The sequence below is a fragment of the Vicugna pacos genome, chromosome 3 (genome assembly GCF_048564905.1).
Source record: "Vicugna pacos chromosome 3, VicPac4, whole genome shotgun sequence".
NCBI lineage: Eukaryota > Metazoa > Chordata > Mammalia > Artiodactyla > Camelidae > Vicugna > Vicugna pacos.
Window position 1 is genome coordinate 69,519,567 of NC_132989.1, and position 21,453 is coordinate 69,541,019.

The 21,453-nt window shown below is 43.7% G+C and overlaps 1 protein-coding gene across 4 annotated transcripts in view; it reads right to left on the bottom strand.

Moving 5' to 3' along the window:
• Nucleotides 1–21,453, bottom strand: part of PDE8B (phosphodiesterase 8B) — a 283,401-nt gene that overhangs the window by 58,010 nt on the left and 203,938 nt on the right. For all 4 annotated transcript variants that reach the window (XM_015245637.3, XM_072958471.1, XM_072958472.1 and 1 more), the window contains exons 7-10: nt 18,699–18,777; nt 14,930–15,070; nt 13,322–13,410; nt 11,940–12,000 (exon numbers count right to left, since the gene is read on the bottom strand). In XM_015245637.3, the coding sequence (XP_015101123.2) occupies nt 11,940–12,000; nt 13,322–13,410; nt 14,930–15,070; nt 18,699–18,777 (370 nt within the window). The remainder of the gene's footprint in view (nt 1–11,939; nt 12,001–13,321; nt 13,411–14,929; nt 15,071–18,698; nt 18,778–21,453) is intronic.

Below are 21,453 nucleotides of genomic sequence, written 5' to 3' on the forward strand. Positions count from 1 at the left end.
AATTGTGGTTTTGCAATATCGGAGGCCTTTCTGTAAATAGCTTGGTGTAATTATGTACTAAAGCCAACTAGAAAATTTTTGTTTACTTAGTGGCTTTACCAAATATATCAACAAATATTTGGGGCACCTACTTTGAATAAAGTATATACAGACTCAATACCATGGTAATACACTGATTATATAAAATACATCTCTAAAAGTGAACATTTCAGTGAAGTCGTGTTTTTTAAGTCATGTTTTCAGTGGCAGAGCCCTTTTCTCCCACTTCCTTTTAAAAAGTCACGCTTGCAGAAACAGATTCAAAGACATAGACTACAAACTTGTGGTTGCCAGTGGGGAGAGGGGGTGGGAAGGGACAGACCCGGAGTTTGAAATTTGTAGGTACTGACAGGTATATATAGAATAGATAAAAAAATTATACTGTACAGCACAGGGAAATATATACAAGATCTTGTGGTAGCTCACAGTGAAAAAGAATGTGAAAATGAGTATGTGTATGTTCATGTATAACTGAAAAATTGTGCTCTACACTGGAAATTGACACAACATTGTAAACTGACTATAACTTAATAGAAAAAAATTTTTAAAAAAGTCACACTTGAACGTGAGCCTTGGGAGAACACGGCAAATATTCTTTGTAATAGCACATAAGACATATATCGGAAACTCTACATCTAATAATAATTTGGGACTAGACAGGGCTGCATCTTTAATTTCCTATGTCTTCCAAAGGTTATTGTATTAAGGAGTAAAAGTTAATTTTCAAGATACCTTTCTAATATCTACTGGGCACACACAGTGGCCTGAGGTGAGAACTGATCTAAAACCATGTAAGATTAACAGGCCAATGGGAAATGCAGAAAAACAGTGTCACTGTCACCCTTATCAGTGGGGAGACAGCAGGCAAGTTCAGGAAGATTTCTTGGAGGGAAGAGGAGCTGGATTGAGCCCTGAAGGCAAGGAGGCTGCAAAGGATTTACACCATTCAAAACATGCAACAAAGGTAATCAAGACAACAATAATTTCAAGAATGATACATGTTACATATTTTGGGGAGAGAAATGGGCCAGATAACCTTCAAAGACTCTGCAATTATGTGTACTCATGGGCAGGAGAAGCACATCTCTGGGCATATTTGGATCATTTGATCTATTTGCCATGTAATGCAATATTCAACAAAAATGAGGATAAAATTAATATGCTAGTAAAATCCAAGTAGAGCCCGTTAGATGCTGAGGTTCTAGACAGATCAGAAACCTGAAGAGTGTGTTTTCAGGATGCAGAATCATAATGGTGTTAGAAATACAAAGTGGCATCAGTAAGAGGTGTATTGAGGCTACAGAAAAAATTCTCCCCACCTTGTTTCTATGGATACTTCTATTTAATGCAGGAAATAAAAAACAAAAGAAACCACGTGGCCTCTCTCAAATATTGGAAATGCAGGACACACTGAAAACTTGTTTTTATCACCAGGGATCAGCAGTGACCATAAACCAGGAAGTGACCCTACTTATCCTTGTCTCCTGGCTCCCTGCACCTGCCACCCTCTTTCCGTTTCACCGAGAACGCCGTGGCATGAGACCACCTGAATTCTAAGGCCCCTGTTCTGCACCCTCTGAGGGGAAGCCCCCAAATCATGACCAGGCCTAGCAGCCAAGCCACTTGCTAGGAAGGAAAGGAGTAGGGGGAGCCCAACCTGGCAAATGTGGAACAAGTAGAGGCCGAGGGACAGCAAGGGGCAAGATGTGCCCAAGAGAAGGCCATTCTGCAGGTGGCAACTGGAAAGGTCCCAGGGGCAGTGGGCGGGAGGGCAAGGTGCCTGGTGCTCCCCACTCTCCACCCAGCAGCTCTAGAAAAGTAACAGCTAAGTTTTTGCTGCAGTTTGAAAACTAATGAAAGGTGCCCCCACATCTCCCCAAACAAAAATGTTCCCTGAAGGTCTGCTTAAGCGCCCATCATGTAAGGGGACAGCATGCCTAGCGGCCTGGGGCCAGGGTGATAGCCTCCTTTCCCAGGAGGCTCAGTAAGTCTGCTGCTGACTCACTGGCAGAAGCTAGACTGTGCGCACAGCTCTCTGGCCCCTTCTATCGCCTGTAAAAGGGTGTGGGGACCTGGATTTCTGGTGAGATTTGGCAGGGGAGGGAAGGGCGAGACCGCCAACAGAAATACTGTGTAAGCCCCAAATGCAAACCACAAATATAGCTTAAAATTTTCTAGTGGCTGCATTAAAGTAAAAAGAAACAGGTGGAATTAATTTAATATTTTAAGCACAACATGTGCAAGACGCTATCATTTCAACCTGCTGTAATCAGCCTGGGACTGAGATATTTTTATGAGCTAATGTACATTCTTTTTCATACTAAGTCTCTGAAATCTAGCACATGGTTTACACTTGGAGCACATCTCCATTTGACGAGCCACATTTCAGTCTGGGACAGGCAGGCCCAGGACCTAAGTTGGGCACGGCTGGAGCAGAGCTGGGGATCCTCTGCAGCACAAAATCCGGAGCAGCCTGAGTCAGGGGCCTTGTGCTTGGGAGAGGGGCGCTGGAGGGCAGAAGTGAAAACATACTTTCCTGACTATTGTTAAAACGAGAACAGACCCTGCTGATGAACTCATGATCCAAATTCACACTATCCGCATCTTGAAGCCATTCATCTTATCCAATAGCTCTTCAACTTCAGACTAAATCAGAAGCTCCCAGAAATGCTTGTTAAAACAGACTGCCCAGGGTCATTTCCAAATTTCTGATTCTGCAGATCTGGCTTTGTAATTCTAACAAATTCCCAGAGCCACTGCTGCTCCAGGGAACCACACCTGGAGAACCAATGATGTAGTTTAACCTCTGGCCAGTGAGTAGCCTCCCTAGACAGCTTTTTCTACTGAATGCTCAGTCCACTTCTACTTGGTTACCTCCCATGATGGTGAACTCACTACCCACTAAGGCTACCAACTTTGGTCAATTCTACTAATTCTTTCCTGTATTGAGTCTAATCTGATCCCTAAAAACATTCCACTGATTTTGCTTCAGGGCACAGTCCCTCCTTCCCCACCTGAAGTCTTCAAGAAGCTAAAGATCTACTCCTTCCCACTTCTTACTTCCCACACTCTGACAGGCTTGGTCTTATGCATTATTATTAAAGTTCTATTTTTCCTTAATCTTTACAACAATTTCAAGATTAAATAGTTTACTATAAAACAAAATACAGGCTTCCACTGATATCCACAGGGGATTAGTTCCAGGACCAATGGTGTAATAGTATGAATGAACCCCAAAAAGCTTATCTCAAAACAAGATTTCATCACTGCAAATTTGGCCAATTCAGCCCCTATTTCTGCCTCTACTATCCCCAAATAAATTACATGTGTGAAAGTGCTTGTAAAGCAGTGACTTTTAAATGTCTATCCCCATACTGAGGTCAGGCTGTGATGGTGCTTACATGGGTTTGCACCGACAGAAACAAGGTTTCCACTAAGCCAAGCTTATTCACGTTAAAAAGCTAACCTTCACTCAGAAATAGCATCCTTCCTATATTTTCCAAGGCTGAAACAACGTTCCTGTCACGAGGAGGTGGTCAATGAAATTCCCAAGGCAGGCGCCCTGTTGTCTAGCTCTGGAAAGCCCTGTGCAAAATCCAGGTCAGACACCATGGTCTCAGTCCGCTGTCACCCAGCCTTTGTCCTGGAACCTCGATTACTCAGAAAGCAGAACGCTTCCTCTAAGCCTGGCCGTGACGTCTCCTGCCATAGCCCATGGAACACAGGCATCTTCCCTGGGGCTGCCCGTTGGGTGGGCTTTGATCCCTGACCTCATAAGAAAACCACTTCCTCTCACTGGACACAAAACATCTTCAGCTCCCCGTGTCTTCCCCATGGCCTGTGTGTCGTCCCTTCATGAGAAGAGGGACCAGGTGATCCAGTCTGATGGACACTACCTGCTGCAGCCCCACACTCTCTCCAGGGCTCCAAGGTTGTCACTGGCTGCTGCCTTTTGGGAATGCCGTGCTCCCCATATTCTCATGGCCAAGGCCTGGAGAAGTGACAATGGGGGCTGCAGTGCAGTCGGGCTCGGATGGGCACTTTAGGGGTGGCAGTGGTGAGCCTCTCTCTGCTTCCACCAGGCCAGCTTAGGAGGAGTTGGTATAAAGCTGGGGTCCTGGAAGCCTCCTTTTCCCCATGTGAGTCCAACCCCTGGACTGTGGTTGCAGATCCCTGAAATTCCCCAGTTTCAGCCACGTATTTGGATTCTAATTTGGACCACGTGAAAAGGCCAAAGACAAGGGGAACTAAGTCCTCATGTCTTCACTGGAATAAAGAGGTTGAGACAGACTCTGGACCAGGATGCAGGGGTTGGCATGAAGGCGAAGGGTGTCCAAAGAAGTGTGTGCACACACGGAGTGTGGCCCTTTCGGAGGGCCTGGGCCGATGGTCCCTGGCCTAAGAAAGTGGAAAACCTAAGAAAGAAAATTCTCTCTTAGAAATGGGATTGGCAAACTTTTTCTGTCAAGGGACAGAGAGTAAATATTTTAGGTTTTGCATGCCACATAGTCTGTGTTGTACTTACTCAATTTAGCCGCTGTCATATCAAAGCGGCCACAGGTGCTACCTAACAAAGAACGTGGCTGTGTGCCGATAAAACTTTATTTACAAAACAGGCCACACTGGGCCTGCAGGTTGTAGTTTGTTGCCCTTTGTCCTAGATGACACGTGAAAAATCCTAGCCAGCATCTCCTGGTCCTGTGTTTTGTGCTTCTCCGGGGCTGGGTTCCCACCTCCCTGTATTGTGCTCTAGAAATGTACTCTGCTTATTTGTCCAGGGCCCCCGTGGCTTCCAGGGCAGAGACTTTGTGTCCCAGGTGCCAGCACAGAACAGGGGCTTAATACACAGGTGGGAGAAAGTTTGTGAGCGGTGGAGGGGGAGACAATGTTTACAACAGACAAACCTCACTGAGCATTTCCAGCCTCCTGGCGAAAAGCTGCAGGTTTACACAGGAAAAGAGATCTTTGCTGACGACAAGCACCATCAGAAGACAGCAGTCTGGCTTACAGTTTCACTCCTCGTTAAAATGCAAACCCAGGGGCGGATTTTGACGTCAGGGCTAAACCCCAAAAAGCAGCACCCCTGGAGCCGCCTGCAGATGGGCTGCTCCCACCCTCCAGGGAGCCCCTCCCGTCACAGACCCATCACCAATCACTTCAGCCTCCTCTGATGAGGAGGAAAAACACTGTGGCTGGCCAGAGATATAAAAATCCTTTGTTATTGGAAAATCTAAATGTCTCCCTAGGCCTGTGCAGCACCATTAGGTGACGTCAATGGCTCAGGATATCTGAGCCTGGTATTTCCACCCTTCTCAGAACAGCAGCTAATTTACAGCAATAAAGACGTTTCTATTTAGAGCCTCAGAAAAGAAGGGGTGGCCCCTCGCTTCTGCATCCTTGAGTCCTGTGTTAAGGGCTTGTCTGCTGTCCCTGTGAGGCAGGCAGAGTTTACAGGTGACAGGAGGCTGGGACCAAGACATTTAACTCCAGTCAAGCTAAACAACAGCTTGAGGGCCTACTACGCGCCAGGCAGCCTGGGCACACAAGGACAAGCAGAGCCTGGGGGACCCTGCTGAAAAGCAGATGGCAGCTCGGCACATGGTCGCCATGACAACGGTGGGAGTAGGGGCGATACAAAGCAAAGAAGGTACTTAGGGGGCTTGAGGAGGGAGATGGAACTTGATGTCTCTCGGGCTGGACCCAGGAGGACTGGTAGAATTTGCGCACGTGGAGCTGCAAGGAGACTAGCGACAGATCGGGGGGGGGGGGGCCGTTCACTAAGTGAGAAAGAGGAAGGAGGAGCAGCAGGGCTAGGCGGGTGGGGGGGCTGCGCCTGGTTTTGGACGTGGCCTGTACTTGGCTCATTTCTAGCACGGCTGTGAACGAGTTCAAGTGGGCCCACGTCCTGCACTGCGGCTTCAAGCCCACGGCAGGTTGGTTTGCGCTGCTTGGGGTCAGCAGTTTGTCTCTAAAAAGCCACCAGGGTGTCCTGTGATTCTCCCTCCACCCATGTCACCTCTCATATAGACCTCATCCTTCCTCCTGGATGTCTAAACTGAGCTGTTGAGAGAATTTTTTTTCCTATGAAAGTCAAGTCCCTTCCTTTCTCAGAGGTCTCCAAGGACTTGCCTCTCCGCGTGCCTTTATGGCATTAAGTGAAAATTTCCTGACTCCAGATGAAATGCTCAGTGCTGAAGGAGGCATTTTATGCTGAACTAAAGTACATGATTGCTTTTCTTATTCTGGAATATTTCTCTGATGTTCTTAAGAAGAACAAAGCTGGAGGAATCACGCTTCCTGATTTCAAACTATGTTCAAAAGCTACAGTACTCAAGACAGCACTGGTACTGACATAAAAACAGACACATAGATCAACGTGTCTATAAATGGAGATCAACACAGAGCCCAGAAATAAACTCACATATACATGGTCAATTAACTTATGACAAAGGAGTCAAGAACATACAGTGGAGCTAGAACAGTCTCTTCAATAAATGATACTGAGAAAATTAAACAGCCACATGGAAAAGAATGAAACTGGACCACTATCTTACATAATACACAAAACTTTACTCAAAATGGATTAAGGTCTTGAATGTAAGGCCTGAGACCATCAAACTCCTCAAAGAAACCATAGGGGATAAGCTCCTTGCCATTGGTCTTGGCAGTGATTTTTTGACACCAAAAGCAAAGGCACCACATCAACAAGAGAAAGGACAAAAACCACATGATCATCTCAGTCAATGCAGAAAAAGCATTTGATAAAATTCAACACCCATTTATGATAAAAACTCTCGCCAAAGTGGGTATAGAGGGAACATATCTCAACATAATAAAAGCTATATATGACAAACCTACAGCCAGCATAGTACTCAACGGTGAAAAACTCAAAAGCTTCCCACTAAAATCTGGGACAAGACAAGGATGCCCACTATCACCACACCTATTCAGCATAGTCTTGGAAGTCCTAGCCACAGCAATCAGGCAAGAGAAAGAAATAAAAGGGATCCAAATTGGAAAAGAAGAGGTAAAAGTGTCATTATATGCTGATAACATGTTACTATATATAGAAAACCCTAAAAGGTCCACAGAAAAGCTACTAGAGCTGATTGAAGAATTCAGCAAGGTAGCAGGTTACAAAATTAACGTTCAAAAATCAGTTGCATTTCTTTACACTAACAATAAATCAACAGAAAAAGAAAGTAAAGAAACAATCCCCTTTAAAATAGCACCCAAAGTAATAAAATATCTGGGAATAAATCTAACCAAGGAGGTGAAAGAATTATACACAGAAAACTATAAACCATTGATGAAGGGAATTAAAGAAGACTTTAAAAAATGGAAAGATATCCCATGCTCCTGGATTGGAAGAATCAATATTGTTAAAATGGTCACGCTGCCCAAGGCAATCTACAGATTTAATGCAATCCCTATCCAATTACCCAGGACATATTTCACAGAACTAGAACAAATCATAATAAAATTTATATGGAACCATCAAAGACCTAGAATTCCCAAAGCATTACTGAAGAGAAAGAAAGAGGCTGGAGGAATAACTCTCCCAGACTTCAGACAATACTATAGAGCTACAGTCATCAAGACAGCATGGTATTGGTACCAAAACAGACATATGGACCAATGGAACAGAATAGAGAGCCCACAAATGAACCCACAAACTTTTGGTCAACTCATCTTCGACAAAGGAGGCAAGAATATACAATGGAATAAAGACAGTCTCTTCAGCAAATGGTGTTGGGAAAACTGGACAGCAGCATGTAAAACAATGAAGCTAGAACACACCCTTACACCATATACAAAAATCAACTCACAATGGATTAAGGACTTAAACATAAGACAAGATACAATAAACCTCCTAGAGGAAAACATAGGCAAAACATTATCTGACATACATTTCAAAAATTTTCTCCCAGAAGAAATAAAAGCAAGAATAAACAAATGGGACCTAATGAAACTTACAAGCTTCTGCAGAGCAAAGGAAACCAGAAATAAAACAAGAAGAAAACCTACGGAATGGGAGAAAATTTTTGCAAGTGAAACCGACAAAGGCTTGATCTCCAAAATATATAAGCAGCTCATACGACTCAATAAGAAAAAAATAAACAACCCAATCCAAAAATGGGCAGAAGACCTAAACAAGCAATTCTCCAAGGAAGACATACAAATGATCAAAAAGCACATGAAAAAATGCTCAATATCACTAATTATCAGAGAAATGCAAATCAAAACTACAATGAGGTATCACCTCACACCAGTCGGAATGGCCGTCATTCAAAAATCCACAAATGACAAATGCTGGAGAGGCTGTGGAGAAAGGGGAACCCTCCTACACTGCTGGTGGGAATGCAGTTTGGTGCAGCCACTGTGGAAAACAGTGTGGAGATTCCTCAAAAGACTAGGAATAGACTTACCATATGACCCAGGAATCCCACTCCTGGGCTTGTATCCAGAAGGAAATCTACTTCAGGATGACACCGGCACCCCAATGTTCATAGCAGCACTATTTACAATAGCCAAAACATGGAAACAGCCTAAATGTCCATCAACAGGTGACTGGATAAAGAAGAGGTGGTATATTTATACAATGGAATACTACTCAGCCATAAAAACCGACAACATAATGCCATTTGCAGCAACACGGATGCTCCTGGAGAATGTCATTCTAAGTGAAGTAAGCCAGAAAGAGAAAGAAAAATACCATATGAGATCGCTCATATGTGGAATCTAAAAAACAAAAACAAAAACAAACAAACAAAAACAAAGCATAAATACAGGACAGAAATAGACTCACAGAGAGAGAATACAGACTTGTGGTTACCAGGGGGGTGGAGGGTGGGAAGGGATAGACTGGGATTTCAAAATTGTAGAATAGATAAACAAGGTTACAGTGTATAGCACAGGGAAATATACACAAAATGTTAGATAACTCACAGAAAAAAAATGTGACAATGAGTGTGTATATGTCCAGGAATGACTGAAAAATTGTGCTGAACACTGGAATTTGACACAACATTGTAAAATGATTATAAATCAATAAAAAATGTAAAAAAAAAGGTGGGAAGGTAGTGTAGTGTAGTTTTTCTCCAATTTTCTCAGTTTTCATCTAATTTAAATATAAAAATAACTTTAGGAGAAAAACATCGTATTTCTACCTGTTACCCCAAATATTTTCTAGATTTGAAAACATTATCTAGTAGACTTTGATCTCTGAGAGTGAAGAAACTTTTAAATTTATCTGTTTATTAATTAGTCAATAAATAATAATACAAGTGTTTTGAAGGAAAAAAAAAACAAAAGCAAAGGCACCAAAACCCTAAATAAACAATTGGGACTGCATATATCAAACTAAAAAGCTTCATGTGGCAAAGGAAATCAACAACAAATCAGGAAGGCAACCCACCAAATGAAAGAAAATGTTTGCAAATCATGTATCTGATAAGGGAGTTAATATTCAAAATATATAAAGAACTCATACAGCTCAATAGCCGAAAAAAAAAAACCAGTTAAAAAGTGGGCAGAGAATCTGAATAGACATTTTTCCAAAGAAGATGTACAGATGCCCAACAGATACACAAATGGGAGTCTGATATCACTAACCATCAGGGAAAAACAAATCAAAACCACAGGGAGATACCAACTCATACTTGTCAAAATGGCTATTATCAAAAAGTAAAAAAAAATAACAAGTGTTGTTGAGAATATAGAGAAAATGGAACCCTTATGCACTGTTGGGAATGTAAATTGCTGCAGCCACTATGGGAAAACAGCATGGAAGTTCCTCAAAAAATTTAAAATGGAACTACTATATGATCCAGCAGTTCCATTCCTGGGTATTTATCCAAGGAAAATGAAATTCTTAACTCTAAACAATACATGCACCCCCATGTTTACTGTAGCATTATTTACAATAGCCAAAACACAGAAACAACCTAAGTGTCCACTGATGGTTGAATAGATAAAGAAAATGTGGTTATATACATATATAGTGGAACATTATTTAGCCATAAGAAAGAAGGAAATCTCGCCATTTGGGACAACATGAATGGACCTTGAGGGCATTATGGTAAGTGAAATAAATTAGACAGAGAAAAACCAATACTTTATGTTATCACTTATATATAGAATCTAAAAACAAAAACTTGAACTCATAGATATAGACAACAGATCGGTGGTTTCCAGAGGTGGGGGTTGGGGAGTGGTTGAAAGGGATGCAGGTCAAAGGTATGAACTTCCAGTTATAAGTCAGTCAGTCATGTACAACATGGTGACTACAGTTAATAATACTGTATTGTATATTGGAAAGCCACTGAGAGTATATCTTAAAAGTTTTCATCACAAGAAAAAAACCTGTACATATGCGATGACAGATGTTAACTAGAGTTACTATGGTGATCATTTCATATATGTACCATGAACCTTTTTCTTTTAAAAAAAAAAGCATATGGACACGGATCATTAGGTGGGTTGAGACACCAGCAGGAAGCCTTGGGCAGGCTCACTGCTCAGCCCCCTCCCCTTGGGAGCTGCCTTCTCACTATGGGGAGCCCAGGTATTTTTCGTCCGGCATCCCCCTGTTTACTGCCTTGCCTGACCAGGCCTCCTCCTGATCCCACACCACCCTCCAAGTCTCTGACATGTTACGCTAAAATGGCTTACACCCTGAAACCCTTCATATCCTTGAGAGACACTGTCCCTTCTTTATAAATCTTCATCTAAGTCAAATGCCATATTTTGTAGGTTTCAAAAAATAGATGATTGGTGGTATGTATATTACCAAAACATGGTCTATTTTTGAAAACCTACACATACACATACACACAGTGGAATACTACTCAGCCATAAAAAAGAATGAAAATTTGCCATTCGCAACATGGACTTGGAAGGTATTATACTTAGTGAAAAAAGACAGAGAAAGACAAATACTGTACGGTATCACTTATATGAGGAATCTAAAAAATGAATCAAATGAACAAGGAAGAAACAGACTCACAAACTAGTTGTTACCAGTGGGGAGAGGGAAGGTGGGAGAAGTAAGATGGTGTAGGGGATTAAGAGGTACAAACTACTGTGTATAAAATAAATAAGCTACAAGGATACAGTGTACAACTCAGGGAATACAGCCAATATTTTATACTAACTATAAATGTAACATAACCTTTAAAAACTGCAAATCACTATGCTGTACACCTGAAACTTACATATACATCAACCATACTTCAAAAAAATGAATATAAACAAAAAGATTCTTATTTAAAAATAGACTATTGGCAACGATGCTTGTTGAATACTTTTTAGCCAACAAACCTTAAAGCACGAAGTGAAAATACACATAATCCAGTACTAAAGCATAAATCAAACAGAAAAAATACGAATACCATTGTTGTCCTCTACGATCAAACTAAAAAAGTTCTTAAATACAGCAAGGGATTAACATTCTGTTACTTCAGAAGACAACACTCAAATGCACTGTTCTGCATGATGTAATGGTTTAAAAACAACCACAGTACTAACAGAAATGATTTTTGGTTTTGATACGAATTTATAGGAGAGAAGTGCCCAAATGCATACATACTTTTAAGAAATTAAGATAGACTATTAGAACAGTTTTTTATTTGGAGGAAGACTTTCATGCTGTCATAAGATGTAATGGTCCTGAGTTGCCCAGCCGCAAGCCAAATCCTAACTAATGTGCAGTATTAATAAAGCAGAGCAGGCTTGCAGGGGATCTCTGCTCTTACTATTTGTCTAAGGAGACTAATTTTGCCATAAAGCTTCTTAATTGGCAACTACGGTAAGACATGGAGAAAGCAGCAGAGAGCAGTAGTGAGAACGCAACGCGCAGTCAAGCCGACAAAACAAACGAAGCAAAGGGAACACGGTACCTGCTTATTACTGTCGGTGGTACAACACAGTTTCTTGAGGGAGACAAAATGCCTAATTTTCCTAATAACATAAACAATTGGTTATTAGTGAGTCAGAAATGAGATGATTCAACAAATTAGCGACTGAAAACATTAACAGAATCTTTCGGTAAAACTCCAGGGTCCAATCGAGGGCAGATTTAAAATTCCAACAAAACCCAACCTAAAAAAACTGCATTTTTCACACACAGCCCATGCATGCCTTCAGAAACCGGGCTTCCCTCTTAATCAGAGCCAGCTCAGAATCACTGTCCTAATGGGCACTTCATTTCCTCCCCGACTCCCAAAGCCTGGCTCCTTGGCAGTGTCAGTGATGGGATGAAATGCTACTCCAGATAAAATGGGTTTTAACTCTGCTGACACTAATACTCTGATGGATTATATAGAGGCAAAAGGCAAAATACTCATTTGGGCAAGGACCAAAGTTTATGGTTGCTGTTTCTGTATTTAATATTTCATATTCATTCATCGCCTGGTCATCATAATGATGGTGTTTTTTAGGTAGAGAAAACCCCTCTTATTTTAAGGTCATGGACAGACTCCCAAAACAGCCTGTGGTCTTCCTGCTCATTATCACAAGGAGACCGCGAAAAGACTGCAGGAGCTGACTATGGAATATTACAGTAACGTGCAAGGAACTCAGGTAGTCCTAAGAGTCAGGCAGGGCTCTCCTCTTCTGGTTATGGGCACCAGTTTGAAGCTGGTGTTGACCTTTGGCTCATTCACAAAGGCTCCTCAGTGAGGTACTGTTAAGGAATCCTGTTTGGCACCAGGAGCCTTCTCACAAAATTTAACTGGAAGAAGGAAAAAGAATTGCATATTTTACTTATGTCTGCATATGAACAGGCAATCTGGGATCAAGTGGGGTCGGATCGCCTCAGCTCCGGGCAGACACCTCTCTCCCCACAACTGTGACCTCCGGGGCTCTCTTCCTTGTGGACCAAGCCTGGGTGCCCGGAGACAACCAGCACAGAGCCAGGGCCTCCTGAGAGAAGGTCGGCTCCCAGGACAGGGCCGAGGCCAGGAAGCCCCCTGTTTTGTGGTTGTCGCTATGCAGGGGGAAGGCCTAGAAACTGAGCTCCTTCAGGAGTGCGGACGAGGGAGCCACAGACAACCAGAGGAAGGTAGACAGTTGAGGTGATGCTTCCTAAGGCCCATAAGTGGGAGAAGAGGGGGCGCTGCTGTCTGAGGGGTGCTGCCGGCCGCATGGAGGTATCCCTGCCTGCACTATGTACGGACCTAATCCTACTGTATGTGTGGGTCTAACACACTTGCATTTCCATACACAAACCCAGCGCCCACATGGGCCCCTCAACTGGTAGAGTTTAAGAGTTGGCTCTCACCCTCCTTGGCCAATCACTGGAGTGATCTTCACATGCTGTTGGATGCTGTCCCCCGATTTCCGTCTGGCATAGTAAACCCCCTGCCACTCCTACACAGACAAAGAGAGCTCTTCAAGTCCTTCTGTGCAGGCTTAGAGCTGCTCCTACAGAGGGTCTCATCCAGTTCAGCAATAAAGTTCCCACAGGCTTTGTTACATTCCACACAACACTGTTCTCTAGCTGCACCCACTGTGACGCTGATGGCAGGAGGCTCACGGTCACAAGGCATAAAGACCACAAGACCACAAGTCCAGCGCCAGGCCGCCACCCCTGGGTTCCAGGACACGTGAGCAGTGGGTGAAGTTCCCGCCCTCAGCCCTATGGGCGTAGCGGCACCAGGTCCAGTTGCCTCCTTTGAGGTCTTTCTTGAGATCTTTACGACAACCTGTGAGCTTGTTATTGTCACCCTTAATTTACAGATGGATAAACTGAGGCTCAGAGATGCTAATTAATTTGCCCAGTGGATGATATGATTATAAATGTGTATCTCTTTACTCTCCTCAAAGCCAGCCATCTTTTACCATCCTATGGGGCCTCCAGACATGACTTCTCTGGGTTTAGTCTGGCTCCTGGCAGTTTCCATGGATAAGGCAAAGAGGGCCATGAAGATTTCTGGACCCTGGGGCACTGGCTGGGATGAAGAGCCTGGTGAACTCAGGGGGAGTCTATGGCACCCCCACTATTTCTGGGAGGGAGTGGCTGAGTCAGAACCTGAGATTCTCTGCAGGCTCTTCTCACCTCCACACTCACACAAGATGGCCAGCTGGGGGCATACTGGGGTCACCAGAGTGTGGCAGTATTCTCCTGGCAAAATTTTTTTGGAGTACTTGACAATATCCTGCTTCATTTTCAATCTCACTGCCCCAATTTTTCTTTTATTAATTTTGGCCATCATATATAACCCAAATCTATTTTATTCCTGTACAATGGTACCTCATTAAATGAATACCACGCTTATCTAACTACTTCATATCAGAGAAAGCATCTGAATGCTTAAAAGAAAGTGCCCAGGCAATTCCAGCTCTGAGAGCAATACTCCTGTGGAAGGAAGGGCTTGCATTCACACCACTGCCTTTATCTGATGGGATGCAGTGGAGGCTGCCGAACAAACTGATGGGGTAGGGAAGAGCAATCTATACATCTCTGTCAAACTGTGATGAGTAAAGAGAACAGAAGAAGAAAAGCTGACCGAAAACTGGGCCTATAAAACATGTAAATACTGCTATTAAATACTCCTAGTCCCCCAAACACTGGATAACTAAAAAACATAGAACAGCTCTCTGGGTGGAACTCTGCCCAGAGATATGTATGATATTCCAGCAATGACAGGTGGGATATAGTCACGTGAAGGAAGGAATTTCCTTATATAAAATCATCAGATTCTGCATCATCACGATAAGCACCAGGTTCGCTTGATATCCAAAATTCACTCAAAATCTAACTCACTTTGCATACATAAAAATTTTTCACTTAATTATAACGGTATTCAAGAAGCCAATCTTGAAGACATCAAAACTCGAAGAGCAAAGCACTGGGGAGGAGTCTGTGGACTGGTTTGGTCTCACCCACCTTGCCCTTCTTGATGCAGGTGTTGATGGTGTCGAGAAGGTCTGCCCGGTTCTTATCGCTTTTGGGGAGCTCAGCGAGTTCTTTCCCCAGGAGCTCGCCCTTGGGGTAGCCCATCATCCTTTCGAGGGCTGGGTTGACATACTGCGAATGGAAAGTGGTTTCAGGTCAGGGAGGTCCGACAAGTGCCCTGCAGGAACGCTGAGAAAATGTGCTGAAATCTCAAGTCCCCTGGGCGAGTGCTCACGCTGACCAGTGCCCCGATCCAAGCGCCAGGGGGTTAGCTGCCTCCCTCCTCATCAGCCACACGCTCATACAACTGCCATCCCAGCTCCCTGGGGCCTCTGGGAGATGGGAAGAAATTCACCAGCAGAAAAAGAGCGAGAAGCCTTTACCTAGCAGTTCCAGCCTCTGGTGGGCATATTCATCACTGCCCACAAAATAAGAAAAAAACAGAAAAAAAGAACAAATAAAAATTAACTAGAACTCCACCCAACAGATTGTGGGTTCTTTTTGTCAAATCTCTTCATGGCAGCAATTTGACCTTTCATATCTAGATATTAATAGATGAATAGATAATGGCCACTGTCTATTAACCAGTGCAAGGCTTGGGGACACTTCCAGTCTAACTGAACAATCGATTCAGTTAAAAGGCTTGGGCAGGAGGCAGCCCTTTCAGTGCTGGGCACAGCCCATGAGTGAGGAGGGGCCCTCTCCACCCCTAACCCAGCACATTCTGAGGCCAGCAGACTCAGAGATTTCTTTCCAAAATTCTGCCCAGAACCCTGGAATTTACAGCCATCACCTTGGCTGGCTCTTGGCTCCTGTCCCCACCCTCCAATTTCTTCTGAGTGGAGGGGACAAGTGATGAAGAATGTGGGGGAAATGTGAGTGCACTGCACCTAGGTCATGGATTTCTTTGGGCACGACTGACATCCATCCATCTGCTGCTTCAGAAAACAGTCTTGTAAACTGATCACTCTTGCCCTCCACAGTGATGATAGCAGTGAGGAAGGAACCGGGAAATTCAGGGACACTGGGGACCTCCTGTCTCAGAAACACAGCTTCTATTAACACAACTGACCCCGGGAGTATGAGGGGCTGGGAGGCTGCTCTAGGGCCCTTGGCACCAGGCGTTATGGGGGCCACTGAAGAGGAGGGGTGGTGATGCTGTCTTTGCTGATCTCCTATCACTTCCATGTGGTGGTCCTCAGAGCCCTGCCTGGGCGGGGCAGCGGGCGTGACCCCTGCTTGCCTGGTCGAGTTCAGCCCACAGCTCCCTGGCCTGCCCTGCAATGCTGCTCAGCCTCTCACTGCTGGGCCCTGGCCCATGAGCTCTCTGCTTAGAAAGCCTGCCCCGTCTCCTTGTCTTGTTAACTCCAACTGACCCCTCTCCTGCTCCAGCCAGCTGTCCTTGATCCCCTTGCCCAGTCTGAGTTAGCGCCACTCCCACCACTCCCACTCTCTCCTGTGCAGGCTTTGAGTGACTTATTACACTCAATCTCAAGTTTGATTTTTTCCCGTCTCTCCCCGCTAGACACGAAAATCCTCAAGGGCAAAGGCTACTTTGGATTTGTCTTTGGACACTCAGCACTGTTTAGTGGCTATCTGATGAATGGATTTGAGCATGCGTTGTTTTCCATCTTTGTTGGCTAACTTCTCCTATATGTGTTTATTCGGCTTTTGCTACTAGGTTATAGATATGGGTAGAAATCGTGGCCCTTTGTTCACGTTAAGGTTCCTGTCCCCTTGCAATGCAGTAGGTACTCCAGGACAGGAACTCTGGGGTCAAGGCACCTGAGTTCAAATCCTGGTTTGTCCATCACTAGCTACATGACTGTGGGCAGGTTACTTATCTTCTCTGGTCCTCTGTTTCCTCATCTGCAGAATGGCTACAATAATGGTACCTGGTTCACTGAACTGTTGTAAGAAATAAATGAGTATGTGTAAAATGGTTAGTACTGCATCTGGCACATGATAAGCACCATGTAAGTGTTTTAAAGCAGATGGATAATTTCGATGGAAGGATGGGTAGATGGATGGATGGGTAGGTAGATATTGTTCCTAAATTTTAAGTGCTACTGCCTGACCTCTGAACATCTGCACTAAGAGGTACATGCCCTGGAAAGTGGCATTGCTCCAAAGAGGACTCTGGTGTTGAGTGAGAACATGTATGAAGTAGCTCGTTCATGATGACCTATCTTAAAATCCACAGCACAAAGGTCATTTTGATTTCCCCCTTACATATAACATCCTCTATTCAGCTTCTTCCTCCTTCCTCTTGTTTTGAGTTTTGTATTCAGAATGCTGGTGGGTTTGTAAAGGGGTCTAAAAGCGTTCCCCAAGAAAAAAACCTGCAATCAGTATAGTTTCCCTTGCAATACAGGGACTCCCCTTCCCAGAATCCCACTGTTCTCAGCCCCTGCTCCTTCCTGTTCAGTCAAGGCTGGCAGGGGATTCATATCATGCGACACCATCACTGTGTCACCTCTCCCAGAGACAGAGGTTTCTTAACCACCAGGTGCTAACTGTAGAACGAAGGGCTCAGTTGCCTGTTAAAGGAAGGTCTGCAGGATTACCAGTGGGGAGGGCTGGTAGAGACCAGAGATGCCCTTCTCCTCACCACTAACACCACAACCCGGCTTCCCTGCAAAAGAGGGAGGCGCAAAGCAAACGTGTTTCACGAACAGACCGTACAAGTCCAGATACAAATCAGGGAGCTGTGGGATTTGTGTTTGGTCTATAAGGGAAATGTGTGATTTCTCTAGGGTTCAGGATGCAGATTTGCAGGCAGGAGGCCCAGTAACAGGTAGCCTTCAGATCCATCTCATGGGCCAGCCAGAAAAACCAATTCCCAAGATACAGCCAAACAGGGGGCCAGGTAGGAAGGCCCTGGAGTCAGAAAGACAAGGCTGGATGTTCTGGTTCCAATATTTACAGTTGGGACTTTCCTTGGAGAAGTTCCTTGGCCTTTCTGGGCCTCAATTTCCCCATCCGTATGATCAGGCACTTACGTCTCTTTCATAGGATTCCTGAATGGAGATGAGATGGCCTCACAAGTGTGATGATAACAGGGCCCAGGTGGGCTACTGATGTCACTGACTCCGTATGAGAGCAGGGTGTGCCTGTGTGTGCGGTGGGGGAGGGGGGTCTCACCGTGTGCTGGACACTGTCCTCAGTCTCTAGTGATGGCACCAAATGCACCTCACACTCGGTGCTACTATGGAAACCAAGTGCAGGCAGGCTACAGCCCATCAGTGGAAAGCCTACATTTCAGAGCATTTTTTAAGAGTAAACATCTTATCTTCTGACAAACAATAAGAAATTTGTTTCAACAAAAGTTTGTCTGCTATATACATTTCCTTAGGAAAATGGCTTTAGTATTATATGAGTGTTTTATAATTGGAACACCAAGTGCAGGGAAATAGATGAGGACCGCTGAGAATATTCTGCTCCCAAAGGCTACTTACTTATAAGCATTTACTCTACCATTCTGACATACTTCTGTGTAAATAATCTCTCACCAGATAGTCTAAAGACTTGGCCCCATCTCTGTCAAAGAAATTGCAGGTCCTGATCTGAACTAATTTTTATTCTTATTGCATGTCTAATTCTTAGCTTAGGTCTACCAGATTTCCTTGCACACTTTGATGTTCCTTTCCACAAAGAAAATGTGCTGAAATGTGAGAATTATGGCAAAGCGCTTGGAAAAGGGTGGCTCAAGCTTGAAAGGCTCTATCTTGATGTCTAAAGATACAAAGTATCACTGTACCTGGATCACGTGGTCATCACTTGTTATTTCTATGGCTTCATGACAGTGGTCTAATGCTGTAAACACTGAATTACAGGCCCTGAAAGTGGCAAAAGATTAATGTTAGTTCTGCTAGAAAAGCATTAGCATTTCATCTGTTAATTTATCAAAGTAAACAGTTCCTCAGATTCATTTAAAACCATGTACCCTTTGGTATTATGTTTTGGAAATAAAAAGAAACCTAGTCTTTCAAAGTAAATGAATAAAAAACAGCATGTATTTCTATGTATATGAACGAGAAGAACGTAATCCAGCAATGTCTTCATGGATCATGGCACAGACCACACGTGTGCTGAATAAAACCTTCATACTGACACACAGAACAAGGGGGCAGGCGACAGCCTCGTATGTCCCCGATGTTCTCTGTCAACGACATTCTTCTGTTCCGTTCACAGTGTGGTCATGGAGAAGTCAAGTCCCCATCAGCTAGGAAAACCGAATTAAGCCTAAATTGGATCTGAGGTATTCTGGCCCTCTGCAACAGACACAGAAACATTTGTTCTCCTTTCTTCTGTAATCCTAGACAAACAAGCCTTTATGGTACTTCGCTTTCGGCCACACCCACCAGCGCGATGAAAGGCAGATACAGAATTCCCCTTGCCCGGTCAATTGTATAGCTCTCCAGGTGGGCATTTTCTTGGTGATCTAACTTGTATATCCGGAATATTTGAAATCATTTCAATTTCTTGGTTAAACTTTTAACTACCTTCCAAATCTACAGCACCTCCAAATACAGTAAGTTATTTACTCTCTAACCCAGCAAGTACGTGGCTAGTTACTAGAGCTTTGTCATTTGTGCTGGTTGTTTAAAGACTCCCAGCAAAGGCTTTCTTACACATTACCTCCATTCTCCAAAAAAATGTTAACTGGATTGATGCTTCTTCTTATAAAACTAACTCTTAAAATGTTATTTATTTCTCTATTTCTAAGGCATCTAACCTTGCCATTGTGTTCTGCACTGTTTACTAGGGAGAGGACAGAAAAAACTGGGTGAAATCTGGTTCAGGATTTTGCCAGTTATGGGACCTTGGGCAATGTTCTATCTCTGCTGGCCCTCAGTTATCTCATCTATAAAATGAAGGTAACATATTTTACAGGTTGTTTTAAGACTCAGATAGTTAATGTGAGGCATTTCTCAAAGTACTAGGGACAACAGAAGAATTTAACACTTGGTACTTATCATTCGTGAGATGTCAGAGTAATATTTCTTTGTTCTCTAAAGCTTTCAAAGGCTGTTGATGAAAAGAAAAGTGCATCATAACCTATCTTTTCTCATGAGTGTACCTGAAATACCAAACCAAGAACTGCTTTCAATGGCAGCCAGGAAACCTGCCCAGGAAGTGAGGGATTTTAGCCCGCTGCGGGTCCCAGCAGTTGCAGAGGTGAAGACTCGGGTGTGGGAGGATGAGTGAAATACGGAACCATGACGTAGGTGAGTGGAGGAGAACACAAGCCTAACCCAACTGAGATCCCTCACGGGTGCAGGATGTTTTCTTACTTAAACGGATCCAGTCTATCTAATGTGACCCGTATACTGTCCTATTAGCATTGCTGCATTTGTAAACATGATCATTTAAAATCTGAGAATAGAAATAGGACTTTATAATTGTTAAAGTCATTACTAAACTACCTCTCACGAAGAGGCAAGAGCTAGTCTTAGCAGAAGTTTTTTCCAGGCGCCTGAGTATAGAACCTGACTCAACACCACAGGAAAGCGTTTCCTGTCCTCCCAAAGTATACAATGTGTGGGCTAATTCCTTAGCTTTGACAGCTGGATAATTAAGTGCTAACACATTTTATCAAATGATAAATTCCTCTCTGGCCCAAGTATCTTCTTAAAGTACTTGTGTGGCTCAATTGAATATGTAAACAGCTCCTTCAGAGTATGATTGTTCTTGTCAATTCAAGAGGCTGCCTTCATACAAGATCTGAGCTCCAAATGCCAACATTTATCTATTAGATGCTGACTACAAAGCACACACTATCCAGTGAGTATAATGCCCAGTGGGACAAAGCAGATTCTAACTAACAGTCGACGTGAGAGTATACTGGCAGGACCAGAGACAATCACTACTGGACTATAATGTTGCTATCTAGGCTTTAAACCAATTTGGTTGATGGTTCTGTTTAACTAAACCTGCAGCAAAATGAGGTAATTAATTTGAATCATGTTCCTAGAGTTCAGGAATTTAATTGCTTATATTAATGATTAATACTTGTCATATGGAAGAACGTTCACTTTATTAATTTCCACTTCTTGGGAGCCATGGAACTCTGCACATCCAATGTGCTTTTATAGCCTTCAGGTTGAAAAATTGGAAAACTGGAAAAAGCACAAGGGCAATGGAACCTCAGCCTGAAAACCCACGTAGTGCAGGAGATGTAACCATTTCCCCCTTTATCATCTTAAAGGGCCGTAAAGTTCCAAGGGGGAAAAGGCACACATCACAGGGACCCAGGCAGAAAGTCTACAAAGAACACAATGGTAAGATGGGGTGCAGAGTGGTTACAACTGAAAGCAGGATGCCTGGATTCTACTCCGGCACTGCCACTGACATATGGGATAGCTATGATCATACCAAGTCTTCCTGGCTCTCAGTGTTTCCTCTGTCAATTGTGGCTGGGGTGGCTGGGTTATGAAGCCTCCTGTGTCCCCACTAAAGGCACTCTCAAACCTCTGCTCAAACAAAATACCACCTGCCCCGGCCCAGACCCA